The sequence below is a fragment of the Sceloporus occidentalis genome, unplaced genomic scaffold (genome assembly GCF_023333645.1).
Source record: "Sceloporus occidentalis isolate IW3139 unplaced genomic scaffold, rSceOcc1.0.p SCAF_37, whole genome shotgun sequence".
NCBI lineage: Eukaryota > Metazoa > Chordata > Lepidosauria > Squamata > Phrynosomatidae > Sceloporus > Sceloporus occidentalis.
In genome coordinates, this window is record NW_028317017.1 from 5,235,851 (window position 1) to 5,253,518 (window position 17,668).

Below are 17,668 nucleotides of genomic sequence, written 5' to 3' on the forward strand. Positions count from 1 at the left end.
TCATAAACTCTGCATGGGTTTATTCCTTTCACTTCCATTGTGAAATCCCTTTGTTCCATCAGGACCTCTTGGGAGCCTCAGGACTCCAGGTGGCAAGCCATCAGCATTTTGTATTTTCCTTCCTAGCATGGGGCTACAGGCTGGACTTTTCTCTTGTGTTACAGTCTGAGCTTGTCTCCTTCTCTGCACCCAGGGGCTACTTGAGGGGGTTATGCTACTATCAGAGGAATACTCTGTGGTTTTCCGGGAAAACTCTGGGCTCATGCTCTCCGCAAGTGGAGAATGCTTCACACCTTTTCTCTGACCACTAGGACTACTCCATGGACTATTTCTGGGAGATGCATTGGGACTCAAGTGGTTGTTTTGGTAAACAGAGGGACTCAGCTTGTTATTTGTTTGAGTTTTTCTTCCTGTTATTGGGGAGTTAGGATTACTCTCTGGTTCAGATGTGGACTCATCACCTGTGTACTGGAGTTCCTCTACCCTTTTATTCAAAGATTTGCTCTTGCGAAGATTTTTGGAATCTTCCTCCTTGCTCCTGTCTTTCTGAATCTTTTTCTTGGGAGGTTTCATACCAATCAGAACCACTTTAATACAGTCATCTGTGTCATTTTCTGTACTCAATGTCTCATGTGCTTTGATAGCCGCTTCTACCTCTTCAAATTCCACTATTGCGCAATCTTTAGTCCCTACCTGGGAGTATCTACTACTAAACCTCTTCACATCTGAGGGAAGATCCCTGCCTGGTTTGAGGATACGTATAGATGATATTACACCAAAGGTCCCAAAACTCTTCAGGAGCTGTTCCATGATCTTTTCCTGCATAATGCCATTTTCCTGTTCTTTATTTAAACCCTGCAGCTCGGGAATAAAATGAAGATCATAGACCAGTAGCATCTTGCTGGGCAGATTTTCGCTAGGAAATACAGGGACCGGAGTCTTTCGTCTTATTTTCCTACTGTCTTCATTTAGTTCAAGTATGTCAGAATATCTTAAAGCATAGGCTGTGGTTCGCCAGTCACGAGTGAGGTGTTTTACCTGTAAAGTAATACAAATTCGTATTTAATCATAGCAATACCATAGTCATTGAACATAACCGAAGGGTGTCTCTCCCCACAGCATTATAGACACACATACAATGTCAAACCCTTCTAATGGGGATCAGGCACATCAGATAAAACTATAAAGAAATCCAGCACCGACAACCAGCTGCGTTATGTTAATCCAGTTTCTGCATTTCTGAGAGCCACCGAAGGCACCAACAGGACATATCGTCCCTATGTGCAACTGCATTGGAACCCTACTGTCCGACCTAGCAGCAATTCTAACACTCCTCCAGCCAACTGCACATCCAGCACTGGAAATGGTTTACAATAATGTAGTCCTCTGTTAAAGGGAATATCACAAAAGTCCGTAGGAATTATTTCTTATATTGATACTTGCATAAGAAAAAAAGCTGTATTAGCTGTACAAATTTGAAACTGGCATAATATAGAATGTAAACAGTCCTCTTTAAACTGGAGCAAAGGTATTGTATATCTGAGAATGTTACATATTCACAAGTACCTGGTTCAACTGGTTTACTCATGTTTCTATTCACGTTATGTCATAATGGCCAAGTTTTAGTTAGGGGAAAAAATGCAGCTCCCTTTAGATGAGCATTCATGACTACAATATAAATTTGGGGGTGGATTCACTAAATGCAGTCGAATGTTCCTTTACTGTTGAGACACGGAAATGCTAACTACTCTAAGGAGTAGGGCAACTCACGGTAATGCCAAGTAGCTCGTAAGACTTGTAAGGATGGAAGGAAGACACATCCTGGCAAGCTCCCCTATGTTGGTGAATAAAGCTTATAGTCTTTAAATGCAACCCTCAACAAAACATAAAAATGTTATGTAGAAACACACACACCCGCCTCTATGACACCAAAGAGTAATACTTTTGTTTTTGAAGCCTCTTAAATTTTCCAGACTGTTACTTACCTTTTTAAAAGAGGTAAGTAATTTAACACTGACAAATCCCATTTTGTTTCTTCTCACATGTTTTAATAGAAAGGCATCTTTCTCCAAATTCTCATCAGAAAGGTAGTATTCAATCTGTACTACAAGCTTCTTTATCAGCTCCGGGTCAGGAGGTTGCCAGTCCTGATCAAGCTCATCTCCGTCGTTCTCTCCTCCGCTGGTAGCAGTCCCACTTAAAATAAAAGGAATATTAGAACTGGATGAAAACCTGGAGCAGTATGTAAAAAAACACACAGGGGCCGATAAAGTATAAAGCAAGCACTGAATTCATGCAGTGGGATCTAGAAGCTCTATTGAAAATGTTGTTACTGTGTGGACTTCACAAGCATCAGACCAGCATGATTCAATAGCAGGCAAGCTTCCAGCATTCTCCATTCCAGTCCCTGTGGTGCTGAGTTCAGGAGTAGTACATAGAGAACATATGAGAAAGTCAGTGAGTAGATCCATGTTCTAACCAGCTGGCGCCAACATCTGACTTTTTCCTTGCAGGAGGATGGACATGTTTTACATAGAACCCTAAGAACCGTATGGCAGGACGGGGTTAGGGGCACACGTGATTAAAAAAAATTCTGTAAAGTAGAATTATGATTTTGCAGAACATATATTAATTTGTGCCAAACTACTCTTTTTCACAGCATTTAAGATTTTAGTTCTTGGTATTAAAATGTTTAAATTAACACACATTACTGTTTATTACTACATAATTAACAAGTGAAGACCATAAGCCAAAAATTAATCCATGTCAAAAAATTCAAATATATGCTCACCAGCTGTAACTTCATCTTAGAATTCCACATAGAACCACCGCAAACCTCTAAATTAATACCCACAGCTCTAGCCTTTTAACCACTGCTGTTTTTTTTTCATTTTAATTGAAGTCTTCCCCACCTCTTGCTTGCCCTGCACTAATGTCAAATCCCCTCGACGTTGGTATGAATGGCTTTTTGAAGGCCATGTGTGTTGACCGTATGGACAACGTGCTCCTGTCTTCAGGGCGACAAAAAGCACATGTAAGCACGTCCCCTGAACCTGTACACTCATGACGCGTTCATGACAGGTAACCCCTCCAGATATTGTTACACTGCAGCTCGGAATACAACTGCCTGAGGATTGTGGGGTGGAGGAACTCTGCAGATAGGCAAGCCTAGTGAATTTTAGTGTCTCAAAAAAAAAAAAAAAAAAAAAAAAAGTGACTATTCCTGTGGAGGCTGAAGTTTGACGGTGATCAAGAGCCCTGAGGGAAAGACCTATGACGAGCCTATACAAATTATGGAATGTGCAACAACAAACCTTTAGGGCCAATTACACCCTAATTGTACTACACTATTTGTTTTGCTTTTCCGTTTCAAGATATTACGTCCTAAGAATTCATTTATGTACAAGACATATATACAGGTTCTGTAATATTGTCTCTGCTATTAATAGACTTATACTGAGCGCACTCATCACTTTCCATTTACAGATATGCAAGCCTGCTTGTATAACCTGTTACGTTGGGGTTTGGCTGGCTGCAACCAGGATGGATTTTTTCAGTGCAGTCTCTTACTCTTTACATAAATAATAAAAAGTCTATAAGCCATGAGCTGGGCTGCACAACTCCAGCCCTCCTGTGACAGCAAACAGGCCACTATTGTTGGCTATCACAGCTTCATCACAGGCTCATCAATTAAAAAATTAAACTACTTGTTTTCAGGTAAGGATTAACTCATCTTCTGGTCTGTTTGAAGCACTCAAAGACTAAAGTTGTGACTTGGTTTACAGCCAACTGGTAGAGCAGAATTTAGCCTACAAGAGAACTTACCTGTATTTGTCTGGTCTGTTAGCATCATCCTCACTACAACTGCCCCCATCAAGGACTCCATTCTGGTGACTTCCAGTTTCATTCAATTCAGCATTTCTGATTTCCTCAACTAAACATTCTCCAATTTCACAGGATTCCATAACAGCAAAGGCTTCAAATGCTAAATTAACTCCAAGATTAATTCCATCTACTTTCTCATGTTGTAGATTTGGCCAATCAATGGGAAGGGAGTCAACTTTCTCACCTGGATCTAGAGGCTGCCACATATCTCCATTATTAGTTTGTTTATAATCTAAAGACATTTCCAGCGAATCCTCCAGGTAACCAAGAAGTGAACCTAATTCTTCATCAACCAGCTCTTCGTCAATTCCTAACAGGGGCCTACAATGTCTCCTGAGTGCAAAATCAGACAGAAAATCTCTGTCCAAAAACTGATTTAATCCCGTGCCAAAAGGTACCTCAGACTGCCACATTAAGTGAGAATGAATCTCATTTTCAACTGGTTGGTTTGACCGTACCAGTAAGCATTCTACTTCATTGCCTGAATCTTCTAGAGTCCCTTCAATGCCTTTACTTAACAGCAATCTAGAAGGGGTTTCTAATTCTTCTACTGTTCTGATAAAGCACTGAACACTAGATGACTCTAGTCCACATGGAACACCTGATATGGTTTCACCATTAGCACATTCCTCACTTAATTTTGCAGGCGTCACCATTTCACCAATAGACTTAGAGGGCCCTAGGTCTTTTTCTAATATCTGCAACAAAAACGGGGAACAAAGATACCAATTCAGAGACTGCCAGGCTGCCCAAAATTGCTGAGCTGCAGCTCTAAAGGGAGCAAAGGCTAAAGTGAAAGGTGGCGTCACAGAAGCTTTTTGGTCTCCTGTGACTAGTTTGCCTTGAACACTACAGAGCCTCTGCCCCTTTCTACAGATGCACCCAAACTTCATACCAGGCCACAACAAGTCCCAAACAGGCAGCGGCAAAAGGGTTAAAAGGCAGCGGAGTGATACTTTCATTAACTGATACATCTTAAATCAGCCTTGAACTACAACCACACTACTAACCACAAGGTGAAATCACGCTCTCTTGCTACTCTGAAGGGCTTCTGCCTCTACCTCTGCTGCTTTATATAACCTTACATCATTAACCCCTTTGTCACTGCAAGTATCTCTTGTTCAGCTACATTAAAAAGTACACATGGTTCATTAAAGATGCAGGTAAACCCAAAAGATAATAAACCACATTAGAGACAAAAATATTTAGATTACATAATTTGAGGATATACAATATCATCATGAAATAATAGTTAAAACTACACCTGTTGCTACTTAGAAGAACTTAAACCAGGTCTGCCCGCCCTCAGTAACCCTTTCGATGTCACTTGGCTGCACATACACCTAAACATGCGGTGATCTAATACAAAGGGATATTAGTAATATGACCCCGACAGAAAGGTATAAGTAAAAATGTGATATTGCATGTGATTTTTCTTAAAAAATTATGTTTCAATTGAATTAAGAAAACCGAAGGGTTAAGTTTGAAATGGGAAAACTAAAAGTACAAAATAAACTGAATTTGTACAAAGATACTTCTGGGAAAGTGTTTTTCAGCGAGAGGGGATTAGGAAAATCCTGACATTTTGGCAAAGTTTTATTCCTTAAAGAATTCTGCTCCCCAGCAAAATATTATGACTTTATATTTTATTATTTTATTTTCATTAGTGCCAACAGATTCCGCATAGCTGCACAGCGAGGTATGTGTATGTACATACATTAGTATACATTAGTTCCCTTATGATTCTGCGTGAATTGAGAATTGAGCAGCTGTGAATTTATTTACATAATGAAATACATGGTATCTCCAGGTGGTCTTAATTGATTAGAAAGCTGAGTCTTTCCGACTGATATGTCTTCCTACCAGATGCAAAAAGTGATGCAGGAATGGCGTTTGTATTACGAGCAGGTAGAAATGCATTTTCAAAAAGGTAAAGGGGCCAAAGAAAGCTGGGATTTATCAGGAATACCCAGGATGACGACAATCAACAAGCTCCCAGGCTCAGTTTTTTTTGGATTTATAGGAGAATTTTTAACTAAATTAAATAATTAAACTACCTATAGCGTGTGCATTTTGGCATTCAGAGTTGGTGTTTTAGAGATATTTCAATGTTAATGCTCACCTGGCCAAACTGAGAAGTTATCTAGAATTTGATCGGAAACAAGAACCTCATCTGCCCATATATATAGTTGGCCCCTGGTCTTATCTTATGCTTAGGATAGGTATTTACCTATCCTATGCGAGTTCCCGTTACCTCGCTGTATTTAGCTCTACCGCTTCTGCTGAAAGGCTGCTCACTTATCTACCTACACAAGTGAATGGAGTTGTAAGCCCAAATTTCTCTCAGTGACAGAAACTGGAGTTTATGACAAATTTTATAACAGTAAAAACTGACAGAAGAAGATAGTGAAAAAAGCTAAACCTTATTCATATGCAAAAACTGTGCCATGCCTCACCTGGCTGTATCACAACTCAGACCCAAATACATAAAGACAGTACAGCTGCCATAATGAATTTAAATACACAGACCATATATATATATATATATATATATATATATATATTATTTTTTTTCTGTAAACACAGTTACATTGGGTTACATCGGGTTTCTTAGTGTATAAAATTGTTAAATGTCGGATTTGGCAAATGTACTAGATCCGTTTTAAGTGAGATTATCTTGTTCTTGTAAAGGTCAGGTGCATGTTCTTCATCATCATATTAATTTAACGAGTCATATTGCTTTAGCCGTTCCCGCATTGATACTCTGTTGAATCAATAGCCACAGGCTAACAGGAGGTAATCTACTTTTATGCCATTGAGAGGGGATCATTGTCAAAGTTCAATCTGTGACACTACGATAATTGTGCACTGCATTCTGGGAAAGGTTAAATTTCATGGTGGAGTAAAGAAATGTATATATAAAAGACTGTAATGATATGTGATGCACTTTATTTCTAACAAAACCTTTTTAATATAGTCTGTTTACTAAAAATGTCAAATACTGTAAAAATGTGGGTAAATGTATTGCGTAGGCAGTTATATGTGGCAACTGTGAATATAAGAAACATTTATGTCTTGGGTATATTTCATTGCTCATGATCAGGCTGGAGTGGAGGTGATGAGGTGGCCCTGGCACTTTAAGGCCAGTGGCCATCAAATAACATAAGTGCACCTGCCGGATGGATGGATATTCCACTGTAGAGGCAGATCGGGAGAGTATTGAGTGCTGTGGGCCAATGGCCCATCAGATATTTTTTCGAGGACATGTAAACATTTTAAACCCGCATAAAGGATTTCATTTGTCAGCTAAACATGCCACCACTTTACACATCCTTGTAAGTAATGTGTAACCAGGATTTCAACCACTTTCCGGGATATTTTTATACATTCTACATGTTGCTGACCTGCTATATGTAAAGTGCTACCCTGTAGTAAGAAGGATGTATGACTGAGTATGCGATTCCCCTCCATGAGTTTATACATTCCACGTATTGCAGCACTTTACATGGCTGGGCCATGGCCAGAAACATTCTAATTGTCAATGCGACTCTAACTGTGAATAGCTTTATCATAAACCAGTTATAAGAATCAGTAAGTATTAAGCGCTCAGGCCTGAGATCTGGTATCTTAAACATCTTGAAAAAAATATATGCATTAAATCATAACAAAAAATCTATTTTTGAATTCCATCATAGTGAAGATGTTTATGCTGGCTGTGATTTAAATGAGTCCGCTGTTCCCATTCCCTTATGTCTGTATAACTCTACATTTTAGTCACGAGCTAATCTGGAAGACACTGGAGATTACCAATGGCGAGCCCGAGAAAGAATAATCTGATTATCAGTTACTTAGCAACAGGTTTCTCGACACCATCCCTACTGGTCACCATTCCCAGCACTCAGCGGGTATTATGTGCACAACCAAAGAGATTTCCCTCCAAATCAAGTCAAAAAATACATCTGAGGAGATCCTGTTCAATAGAATGCTAGCTCGCTGAAAAGACTGTTACTCAATGTGTTTATCACATTGTTTTATCTAGCAGATGAAATATATCAGTAATTTTGATTAGAAAATTAAACACAACAGCATCAAAGTCCTAAAATTAATATTAAGTAACTTTTTTTGTGTGTTTCTGTAATGTGTAAAACTGCAGATATTGAATATTGTACAATTAAAGGGGATACAACTGGAAAAAAACGCTTTAAAACAATAAAGGGGAAATTCTATCTGTTTGGGGGTTAGGATGGCACTGATAAGCTGTTTGGGGCAAAGGTTGGACTGTGGGACATAGGTGAAGTTGTCGGGAGCCCGGGCAATTTTCGCACCAGGACCCTGTGGTTTCTAGTAAGTCCCTATATCGAGGGGACTGTTAAGAATACGTATTTAACAATAATTAATGCTCTTTTGTCGGAGGTATTCACTAAGGTTGGCCCTTCATGATGCAGAATACTAACAGGGTGTTAAAGGCTGCAAGCTCCCATTTCAGAGAGAAAAATACTGTCTGGTAGTAAAAAATGAGTCGTAGGAAAGGGTTGTGGTGATGTCATAGAATCTGGAATCTGAGTTAACAGAGTGCGGATAGTATGCAAAAAAAGCAGGAACTACAAATAGGAGCTAGTCTGTGTAATGATGCAGGTTGTGTAATGTATGTTTTCTCTCCATTTAACTCTTTTGTTGGCCACGTGGGCAGCACAACAGTATGTTTTTTGTAACGCAATGCTAGCACATTATTTTATGAATTTGATGATGTGCAATCTGTGCCCTCAAGCACAGAACAACTAATAACATTCACACCCTTTAAGATCAACAAGGGATTTCACGGAGCAACACTGGTTTGCCTTTGGTTTCCAGGAATGAATGTAGTGTACAAGACTACACTAGAAACAAACTTGACAGCAATATTGATTGGAAGAGTGGCCATTATAATTAATGGCAGGATGTAACCAGAAGTGTGATTAAAAATAGCAGTCGTGAGATCAATACATTGGAATGCTATAATGCGGCCTCTTATAGATAGTAACCCTTTAATATCCCATCATGAAGTGGCCAGGTGTACCAACCAAGACATGTGAATATAACTCATGGACTTGTGTTCAAGCATGTCCTTAAAATATGGCATATAAGAAAAACCACCAAGGCAAGTAAAATCAAATATTGAGGATTGTGTGATCCTGAGAAGCTGAATTAAAATTCCTAAGCCCTGGGTCATAAAGTTTTTAGGCAGGTAAGCAGTATTTGGTTAAAAGGGCCATTCTACTTAAACTTTAATTTCACCCTCTAGCATGCTAAGCAAGTAAGCCTTAGCAGATCTGACATTCTCTTCTTTGCTTTAAGCTTTAATTGCATGAAAATAACACAGAGACTTTGTTGCTTCACTGGTTTTGTGTTACATGACATGACATGTTTCCAGCTAAAACATGAGTGAAGCAAAATTATACTTGCTTGAAACATTGTTTCTTGGAAGGATTTAGGAAATTAACCAGTACTGGGTCACTAACGCTTCATTTAGTAAAACAAAGTAGTAAATTAAACATACAGTTTGAAAACCAGATAGGAACCATTGGAACCAACTAGCCTGCCCATTTGTTCCACAGTAAAAACCTTAGTTTAAGGTCCCTGATATTCCCACTATAGAATAATGCATATTAAATAATGCATATCAAAATGATTACTTTCAAAAACACAAACAAAAAAATAAATAAAACAAATACTAGAAGCTGCAGCACCGAAGCTATAACTGCTCTGCTCCTCCATGGTCAATGACATATCCCGGTCTAGGCCAATAGGTCAGGAAACGGGGGGGGGGAGCACCAGCCCCCTTCTGCAAAACCAAGGGGCAGATCACCCTCTTGGGCGATCAGGCCCCATCCGGTGTCCCACTGCTCAATAGGCGAAGCTGTGCCAGCTCTGCACAGTCTCTGTATTAGATGTATTAGAAGACTGTGTGCACCTTTAAGGCACAAGCACCTTTAAAGGGCAATAAAGAAGCCAACCTTGGCTGGGGACACTCGGGTCTAGGGCAGCGTGGAAGGTAATTACATCTCTGTCCATGGTCCAACAATTCTTGCCACTAATAGGCTGCATGAAGCAAGGTGGAAGGAACGAACCCATAGGAGGTATTCTGCAGAATCCCCCATGTGTTAGCAAACAATGAGACCAAGCAGCTCTTATAAGCATTAAAGGTGCTGCTCAGGAGAGTAGACAGCACCTCCTCCCCTGTGTCATAATGGCAAGACCTACACATCATATATATATATATATATATATATATATATATATATACTTAGACACAGGCATTGCCTGAACATGCACAATCCCTGCTTTAGATTCTTCCATCTGCTACATCATGCAAATTACTTTCCTGCCTGGGGAAAAAAAGCAAAAAAAAAAAAAAAGAAATAATAATGTGCAATACTAGACACATGGTTTAGCGTATAAACCTCCAAGGTCTATAAACATGTACGTGTTATTTAAACAAGGGATGTAATTTTCCTGCAGTTTAAAAAAATGAATAACCTCTGTCAGTTTTTTCTAATTTATATTGATTAAAGTAAGTTTTCTTATGATAGCTCACCGATCTGCCTTGTATCATGCAATTACTAATACTGACAAAGACCAAACCGCTAGAACATGAAATTGGTGAGTCATGTACCACAGATACATGCCTGCAACGGCAGGGCTGAGCTCATAAGCCAAAACCAAGAATGCATTACAATAAATTAAGAAGACGATGTTTATGTCCTAGACATCTGCTCTGAGGTCTCGTTTCCTGAAGAGTACCTGTCTGCAAATTCATATACACAGACTGCACACCTGTAGCCAAGTATACCTGTTAAGACTTACTGGCCCCTGGCCTACAGTTTACATATGCATGAAAATGCATCACCCTTAGACAAAAAATTGGCAGAATGTCAATTTCCACATCCGTTTAGTTGCTTTCATCAGTGCTGGTTATTGCCAGCAACAACAGGAGCCTTTTCGAGATGAGCCTCTAAGGCAGCGATTCTGAACCTGGGGGTCGCCTAAGACCATCGGAAAACACATATTTCACAATATATAATAAAATAATTTTATGGTTGGCAGTCACCACAACATGAGGAACTGTATTAAAGGGTCGCAGCATTAGGAAGGTTGAGAACCACTGTATCGGCACAGGTTATGAGCCATTGACCTTGATGAAGTGTTAATGAAGTGGTTACTTTCAAAACAATTATTTTAAGTGTTAATAAATTTTAAGTAACTGCCAATATTCCATTTAAAAGTAATAGTATAATACTATATCAATACTAATAGTACAATAATAGAATAGTTTAGGTGAACAATGGATATTAATACATCACATCTACCAATGGTACACACATGATCTGTGCAAACAGCCATCATTTATAATACGCTGTGTAAGATGGTTTTTCTCACAATGTGTATTATACCAAGTCTGTCTTTAAAGTACATTTTGTACTAATGCTCATTTTCTGGCAGATCTTCCATGTCCTTGTCTTCACAAACTTTATCATGAGTAATCCTAGGGCAAAATTCTAAATATGGAGCAATCACCGTGGAACCCAATGAAATGTACATTGAATGATGAACATCCAGAGGTGTTTTACTTTATGATGCCTTTTATTGTTATTTTAAAATCAAATTTAGATTGTAATCTGCTTTAACGACCAAAGGCTAAAATCATAGGTTAGAAGAGAAATCTGATATAATATTAATATTAAATTATTAATAATAAGAATGCTTTGGCAAGTGTTCACATATAGAATTCACACAATGTCAGCAAGGATGTATTGCCTTTATTGGTAAATTCTATAAATTATACAATCTGCTCTTGTTGTCGCTTGCCATATTTTTAATGGGCCATAAGCCTTTTACTATAAAGATATTTAAATTCGATTATTTTAAGTTTTATAACATATTTTTAAAAAAAGACAAAATAAAGCAATCTAAAATAATTCTGTAAAACATCAATTATTAAAAAAAAGTCTGAAAAAGTCTGTTAAGGAGAACACTAATCCTCCCCTTCAGTAGCCATTAAGATCCTAAGAAAAATGAATTACAAAATTCACTTAAAAAAGTTTTATTATACAGAAATTTCTATCCTTTCACTGTATTGAAATCACTATGAATAATATCAACACAAGACATCCTAATGATTAGCTAAGATGTTTAGTAACTGAAATCAATAATGTGACATTGTTAGATGCTGAAAGGCATTGCCAAAAAACTGCTTTTTAAAAAAAAAAAATTATAAACAGTCACCATAGCAACCAATGAAATTGCCTGCTATTTGGACCATAACTTTGGTTGCTATTATGATAAAACATTTTTAATGCTCTATACATTTGATTTCTGTTGTAAATGTTATTGGAAAGGCATTTATTGAGAATAGATCTGTGTCCCAGGCACTACTAGTAATAAATACCCCAGTTCAAATAGTAATTATAATGATAATAATACATTTTATATTAAAGTGATGGAGAATGGGTTGAAAGTGGAATATTTTAATATTCAACTATAATCCCTGCCATGATACGACAAATGTGCCCACAGAAACATAGAGAAAATGTGCAATGTTTCTTTTTGCTCACATATTTTAACGCTTACGGGGAAACAATATTGATGGCTGTCTCCTTTATCATTTTTACAGCAACTGTTGAGGATTGTAATCCTCTTGATGATTAAATTTAAACTATAACCTGCAGCTATTTCTTTTCTTCTAAGTATATGTCGTCTTTATTTTGCTTGTAAATTTTATATGAACTAAAACTGGTCTGCTGGGAGATGCCATTGTGTATTCTGTATAAGTAAACCTTACTATGGCTATTGTGACAAACCCTGTAACACGAGGGCCATACATGTCACATTTAGGGGTCCTAAGCACAGTCCTCTAGGGCAATTAGAGTCGGGAACACCAGCTTGTAACAAAACAGCGCTTTATTTTTAATCGCTTAAACCCCAAAAACCAAATCATAAAAAGAAAACCTAGCTCCCAATTGGAGCCCTCTCTAACTGAACTATGCTGGTCCAGACTGACCAGCCTAATTACCCACTAACTCAAGTTAGCCCAGCTAAACCAGGCTATGGAAAACCTCCCCCAGACAGAACACAAAAGGTCCAGGCAGGTGATGCCTCACTTGGCTCAGGGATGGTCTTCTTCAGGGCCTCTCCTTCTCCCAACAGTCTCTCTGAGTATCAGGCTCCAGGGATTTTTAATGCCCAGCACCTGTGCCTAATGCCGGCCCCATAGGAATCCCGGACCGGATCCTGCAGACTTCTAGCCTCCTGGAAAGGCCGGCATGGATTTTCCACACAATGGGGGAACGGAGCATTGGCCCACCCTGCTCTCAAATTCCTCCACCCCAGGGACCATTATGTATGATCTGCATAGCAGCTCTACCCATATGCCATGCCAATCATTGTGGGCAAGCGTGTCAAAACTACCATATCCCCTTGCCCTTCAGCTCCGCTTCTTCTCTTGCATCTTCTTTTGTATGTCTTCTTTCTTCATCTGCTTCTCCCCATGTTCTTTGTCTGTTTCTCTATGAACCAGGCCTTCTGGGGCACGTCTGCAAAAGGGTGGAGCCTCCAGACACACTCTCTCCCCTGACTGGAGGAACAAGGGGAGAGGCTGTCCCTCTGGCTCCGCCCTTTACCAAAAGTACTCCAAGTGTAAAATAATTCAAACAGATTCACGGAGAAAGAGAGGTACAGAAATGCTTCTCTTTCTCCACAAATTCTGGACTCTGAGTACCACTTCAAAAGGCCTCCGGGCACATCCCCTCCCCCGATTAGAGGACCTTTTGCAGAAGTACCCCTCAAAGCCTCGGTCACAGAGAAGCGGATGAAGAAAGAAGAACAAGAAGAGGCAAGAGCATATGCTGGCTGCGGGAAAGGAGACTGGCACACGGAAGCAGTCGGTGGTCAACTGGGTGATCAAGTCTAAGATATTCTACTTTTTACCGCAAACAGTACGATAAGTTGTCAGAATGTTTATCTAGTGAGTTGGGCTAAGATAACAAAGCTACAACACATACTTAGTAAACAACACTGCATTTTTACAAATCTTATTTCACTCTGATCATGCTAACGTTAAATACTGGGGGTGTTACAGCATAGAGTTAAAACCCTCAAAGCTTTTTAAGATGCGTATTGTATGTGTCCCTCCATAGGACAAGGCCTTGCTTTGAGAGGTTGACCATATAGCCTACTTCACCAAGGACGCATGGACAATTTCAAAACACAGGACAACATTTTAATCATACAACCAATTTGCAATGCCAGGAGGGGAATGTGACAGACTGGCAATCAGTGACTACTTAAGAATTATTTTCCATGAATTGGAATCCCAGCCCTATCCTTTCAATCCAAAATACCGCTTTTTCTTTTCACCCCTGGACGTGGTAGTTGCGGGGGTGGGGGGGCACTTATTTGTAAGCGCAGCAGGATAGATCATCCCTGCTATCTTTAAGATGTTCTGCTGCTTGTAGTAAATAAAGGAACTGCGGTATATGGCATCATGCCCAGTGCACCAAGTCTGTCTAGTGTGACCAGCAGGGAAGCGGAGGAGAGATCCGGCCCCCGCCACACTTCAGGGGTTAATGACAAGGTTATTATAAGGGATGTGCAAAGGCAAACAGGAATTGCAGCCGAAGCCCCTGGTAATATAAAGCAGCCACGGGATCATGGCTTGCAGACAAAATGGCATATGTAGCTTCATCGCTTTAACAGGGTATCAAAACGCTGTTTCTCCATTCATAAAAATGTAGAGAAAAACCATTTTGCCCATCTTGTCTGACAATTTTTTTCAGACCTTAATCAGTCATTGCCTTAGATGCAGGATAGCGTTATGCCAATTCCATACATGTTTAAATTCCCTTACAGTATTAGCCTCTACCACTTCTGATGGGAGGCTGTTCCTTTTTTACCACTCTCAATAAAGTTTCTTAAATACATATAATACCCATATGTAGACCTGCGTGTGCGTGTCGAGCCTTTCAAACTCAATGCAAACAGAATATTAATCTAGTCTTGCTCAAGATGTTTTTGGTAACGCTGCAGCTTCCTACAACCTGTTATGCAGCAGATATTGGGCTATTTGCCTCATTTTGTTATATGGTATGTATGGTATAGTCTGTGCGTCTCATCGATGTACAAATACCCGGCTGTGAGACAAGGTTTCCCAAGGACATTGGGACAGGTTATCGTATCTCTAAAGCTTAACAATATCTCTCTCTATATGAACACGTTATAGAGATATACTGTCGCCCGCTATTGCCTAAAGCCCGTCAGATGGCGCCTGCGTCTCTGCTACAGGAAGGTCAGACAGTGACAGTCTATTGGGCTCCCCTGAGACTGTCACTGTGGGTGTGATGGGGCCATTATCCTCTGCAGCAATTCTTATGGTCCTCTCCCTCCACAGTTATCAAAGCACTCCCATATTATTATTATTATTATTTATTGTTTTATATAGCACCATCATATTCCGTAGCGCTGTACCAAGGCACTGATGCCTAGCACTAAACGTCTGAGACTGATCACACAAAGAAGCCATAGCAGAGTGCCTAGTAAAGCCATGGCAGGCAGGCAGGTCTCACGAAGGTCTGTCTGGGCTTCTGATGCAATGTGTCAGCCTTTCGCGGATCTAGCGTTATTATGACGCAAGAACACACACGGATTAACCCTTTGCGTACGAGCCAAACTCTTGCACCGCTATGTGAAACTCTCCGAAGTCTGGCACGCGATGACTTTCACGCTATTTAGAGGCCAGGAGGCTCTATGCGTGTTATCGATGCTATGGAGCGATGTGATAATACCTGTATTTGTCACCGCGGATGTAATCGTCCTCGCTGCAGCTTCCTCCTTCCAGCCCGCCTCTGAAATCCCTGGTGTCCGGGTCATCCTCGTCGTCCGCTGCCTCTATAGCCACCGTGATCTGCACTTGTGTTCCTTTGTCCCAGGCTGCAGGCTGGCCGCCCGGCGCAGTCTCGCTGTTATCGTCGCTGGGCTGTAGGGCAGGAGGGGCACCTGACTCCATCCTGGTCCCCGTGCGGGTCACTGCCGGCCGCTATCGGCTTGTCTGTGCGCCGGGCACCGGGAAGTTTCCTGTCTGACGGGGGGGGGGGGGGGGGGGGGTTCTGCTGGAAGAGCAGGGAGCCAGATGCCAATGCAGAGCCTGCCAGACCCTCCTGAGGAGCGGGCGCTGGCACTGCCTCACACTGCAGCTTCAGGCTGGCCTCCCAGCGTATTATCGCCCCTTCCTGCTGCTGCTTCTGAGTACACGGCTCTGGTCACCACCTCCTCCTTCCAGCCGGAGGATGGGTCCTCCTATCCTCCTCCACCTCCCCACCATCCCCAGCCCTCCACTCCCTATGCATAGGGACAGGCAGCTGCCGGAATGTATAGGCGTTAACCAGCATACATCACTGTATAGGGGCTTCAATAACCAGATTCCTTGCGCCACTTGCTGGCCACTTTATAGAACATTGAATTCCAGAAACCCAGCCCGTAAAACTGAGAGTCAGGCCCATTTGTGTTTATTGATGATCAGACAGGACCACGACCATCGGATCTGCTCCAACTTCACATATGGAAACTGGTGGCACATCTAGGATTCCATACCTGGCTGGATCCAGTTCCAAATTGTGGCTGCTGTAGTTCTGTCCATGGCATTTTAGGGTTTGTTATTGGGGTCTATGCCCTCCATATATGTCATGGAGCCACTAAATCAATAATTTATTCCAGAGCTAAAGATGTCCATCCTCCCCCATCATATTTATGTTATAGCTGAAAACATATGTACATAACAACAAACATGTAATGTTTGTATAATCCAACATATGTCAATGCTTTTATAAACAAAAGATAATAAGTAAAAGAATGGCAACAATAATCCATCCCCTCATTTGATGAGCCTAGTTATTTCCATACAGTCTGAAATTACTGAGCTAATGCAGATGGTTTAATGAAAAAAATATTCTCAAAATACCAGGTGGGCAGAAGAAAAAAACCGTATATTTCCACAATGTGTGCACATTTACTAAACGATTGTTAAAAGACTGCGAAAGGAAAAAAAAAAGATTCAAAAACCAGATTATTTTGTATGTAACATTTTTTTATTTTATTTTAGTACATGCCGTTTATACTTTATAATTCTCTCATGAGATTGTGGTAACTGGTTGATGATTCATTTAAATGTATAGCATTCAATTTTCACTGCATTACATTCTTGCAAAAAAAAATTTGTAAATTGATTTCTATATTTAAAGTGCAGTATTGGATCTGTATGGCTGACAACCAAGAAACAGTAACTGTATCGCTTTAGCTGGGTTTATGATAGGATTCTACAAATAATAGGAGCTCACAAAATATTGTCTAAAAAAACATTTAATGCAAACAAAAACATTGTGCACCGAAGCACATTTACCAAAATACCTATAAACGAAAAAGATTCAGGTAGTCACTCAAAATAGCTCAGCACAGCTCTGTTGTCCTCTGCTGCTCCCTTAAGACCTCAATTGATGATCTAGCACTCAAGCAAGAGGAGTTCTTCAACTTAAAAAAGCAATGCCTGGACATTAGGGGTAATTTACCTATAAGATAATATATGTTGGCCACCTTGAATCTGTTATATGATATATGACAGTAAATCTTGTGCCATGCATACACATATTACTCATCCATACACCGAGAAGGTATTTTTGGAGAATGGTTACCCAGATGGCTTCTATAAATATGTACCATGCAGGGCAGGTCAGTTTTTAATACAGTGTAGCAGTATACG

At 40.2% G+C, this 17,668-nt stretch overlaps 1 protein-coding gene across 1 annotated transcript; it reads right to left on the minus strand.

Annotated features, from left to right (window-relative positions):
* Positions 1-15,922, minus strand: LOC149297766 (la-related protein 6-like). Its single transcript, XM_089488213.1, has 3 exons — positions 15,702-15,922; positions 1,986-2,196; positions 1-1,038 (listed from the first exon to the last, which is right to left on the minus strand). Exons 1-3 carry the CDS (start codon positions 15,920-15,922, stop codon positions 1-3), a joined length of 1,470 nt encoding a protein of 489 aa, XP_089344339.1.
* Between the last annotated feature and the right edge of the window lie 1,746 nt (positions 15,923-17,668).